Genomic DNA, 3,066 nt, shown 5'->3' with positions numbered 1-3,066 from the left:
TACTATAGGAGCAGTTATTCAAGAAATGGGATATTTTGGATAATCAAATACTCCATTTCATGGAGCGTTATCAAAATACACTACACATGAATTACCAGTTTTCAAAGAAGTAACATAAAACATTTATAGGGTTCCCCACCTGCCACAGTGGAGGTATGGTGGGAGATGTTGATGAATATGAAATTTAACCCCTGTAAGCCTCACTTTCTCCTCTGTTTAAACATTTGCCTTTGTATGGAAAAAAATAAATTATTTTTATATAAAGTTTCTGGCATACACCAAGTACTGGATAAATATCAGTTCCTTGACTTCTCTCTGTCTTTCCCCTCCCCAAGTAAAAAAGAACTACTGCTATATTCTACCATACACTTTCCTCTTTCATTAATGATTTTGAAGGTACTTCACAATCTTACGGTGCCGAAGGTCTCCCATATGAATATCAGTTCTTAATGTTACGTGCTGAGTGTTAGAATACTAGGTAATAGCATTTACTATATATAATTAGCTCATGGGAGAAATCTAATTATAGCTCCCTATGATTACTAACTTGCAGCCATTGTTGTCATTTTTGTTATTCAATTTCGTTAGTAACATTGCCCTGACCAAGTCTTAGTCAAGTAAAACTGATTCTACACTGCCTTATTCAAGAATCTGTGCCCATCAAGAAGGGTCAGACTTCTGGTTAATGTCTAAATAGAATTTATTTTTTTGGCTGAGCCAAGGTGGCACACGGGATCTTAATTACCCGACCTGGGATAAAACTCGTGCCCCCTGCAGTGGAAGCGTATAGTCCTAACCACTGGATTGCCAGATAATTCCCTAAATAGGATATTTTTAGCTGCCTAAATTAATTAATTAACGAAGTCAGAATATTCCAAACTTATTTCTATTTCACATTAACTTCATTGCATCTGTAGTATTTCTATTTTTGATGCCCAAAATTCCTCACACAAAATAAAAAAAAAATATCTGATTTGTATTATTGTAAAAATATTGTTTGTCATTTTAAAAATATTGTCATTTTGACTATGCATATGCAAAAATTACTATTTTAATTTCTATATTTAACAATTTCTTTTGTTTCTTTTTTGTTGTTATTTTCAGTTTCTCATTCCAATTATGGATCTGATCAACTCTAATGATTACCTGCTCAATGTCTCTACTTTAATAAGAAACAGCGTTCACATTCCAACACCTGCCTCAAAAGTGATTGTTGCACTTCTTTTGTTCACGTCATTTACAATTGGCACTATCACCAATGGTCTCTACCTATGGGTGTTAAAATTCAAAATGAAAAAGACTGTTAACACTCTCTTATATTTTCATCTCATTCTCTCTTATTTTATTTCAACATTATTTTTGCCATTTCTGGCCATCTCCTACCTTCAGGACAATCACTGGAGCTTTGGAATGGTCACGTGCAAGGTCTTCAATAGCATTTTGTCTGCAGGGATGTTTGCCTCTGTTTTCTTCCTCTCAGCCATCAGCATTGATCGTTATCTTCTCACTCTTCACCCGGTGTGGTCACAGCTGCACCGAACCCCACGCTGGGTTTCCAGCATCATCTTGGGAGTCTGGATATTTGCCACTGCCCTCAGCATGCCCTATGTGGTTTTCAGAGAGGCACATGATGACCATAAAGGAAGAGTGACCTGCCAGAATAACTATGCTGTGTCTACTAACTGGGAAGGCAAAAAGATGCAAACATTAAGAAAATGGATTCATGTAGCCTGTTTCAGCAGCCGCTTCTTGCTGGGCTTCCTTCTGCCTTTCCTCATCATCACCTTTTGTTATGAAAGAGTAGCCAAAAAGATGAAAGAGAGGAGTCTCTTCAAATCCAGCAAGCCCTTCAAAGTCATGATGACTGCCGTTATCTCTTTCTTTGTGTGTTGGATGCCCTACCATGTATACCAAGGCTTAATTCTCACTAAGAACAGATCACTACTTTTCCAGTTGACTCTGGTACTCACAGTGATAACTACTTCTTTCAATACTGTCTTTTCTCCCACACTCTACCTATTTACTGGGGAGAACTTCAAAAAGGTTTTCAAGAAGTCTGTTCTTGCTCTTTTTGAGTCAACATTCAGTGAAGATTCTTCGGGAGAAAGGACACAAAACCTAAATTCAGAAGCCGATATTTAAATTCTGGATCCCGGAGCAAAGAATGGATTCTTAGTCAATGATATCACCAGAGACAGACCCTCAACTTTTGTATAATATAGTCCCTATATTAGAGAGACACCTGGGCTGTACTATAGTTAGATCTATGAATATTAGAAGGGCTGTAAAATGTGATGGGTGATGTTACAAATGTGATTTTTTTTTTACTTTTGTTGTGGTAAAATATATGTAACATATAACACCATTTTTCATTGTACATTTTAGTGGCATGACCTAAATTCACAATATTTTGCAACCATCACCACTATCCATTTCCAAAATTTTTTATCACCCAAAAGAGAAACTCTACCCATTAAGCAATAACTCCTCTTTCACACACACCCCCACCCTTTCCCCTAGCTCCTCATATCCTCCAATCTGCTTTCTATCTCTATGAATTTGCTATTCTAGATATTCCATATAAGTGGAATCATACAATATTTCTCCTTTTGTGTCTGGCTTATTTAACTTAGCATAATGTTTTCAAGGTTCATCCATGTTGTAACATGTATCAGAACTTCATTCTTTTTATGGCTAAATAATATTCTGTTATATGTATATACCACATTTTGTTTATCCATTCTTCTGTTGAGAGACATTTGGGTTGTTTCCACCTTTTGGCTATTGTGAATAATGCTACCATGAACACTGGTGTACACGTGTCTGTTTGAGTCTTTGTTTTCAATTATTTTGAATTGCTGGGTCATGTGGCAATTCTATGCTTAAGTTTTTGAGGAATTGCCACTTTTTTCCATAACAGCTGTACCATGTTGCATTCTCATCAGCAATGTACAAAAGTTCTAGTTTCTCCACACTCTCACCAACACCTATTATTTTCCTTTTTTTCAATTATAGCCATCCTAGTTGGTGTGAACTGATGCAAATGTGATTCTTAACCTTTGATTT

General features: G+C 36.3%; 1 protein-coding gene across 1 annotated transcript; it reads left to right on the top strand.

Moving 5' to 3' along the window:
* The first annotated feature begins 1,119 nt into the window (after positions 1-1,119).
* On the top strand, positions 1,120-2,142 carry GPR33 (G protein-coupled receptor 33). Its single transcript, XM_061182424.1, has one exon. It carries the CDS (start codon positions 1,120-1,122, stop codon positions 2,140-2,142), a length of 1,023 nt encoding a protein of 340 aa, XP_061038407.1.
* The last annotated feature ends 924 nt before the right edge of the window (positions 2,143-3,066 follow it).

The sequence above is a fragment of the Eubalaena glacialis genome, chromosome 2 (assembly GCF_028564815.1).
Source record: "Eubalaena glacialis isolate mEubGla1 chromosome 2, mEubGla1.1.hap2.+ XY, whole genome shotgun sequence".
Classification (NCBI taxonomy): Eukaryota; Metazoa; Chordata; class Mammalia; order Artiodactyla; family Balaenidae; genus Eubalaena; species Eubalaena glacialis.
The sequence above is the reverse complement of the archived record's forward strand: the minus strand, read 5'-3'. Positions and strand labels throughout refer to the sequence as shown.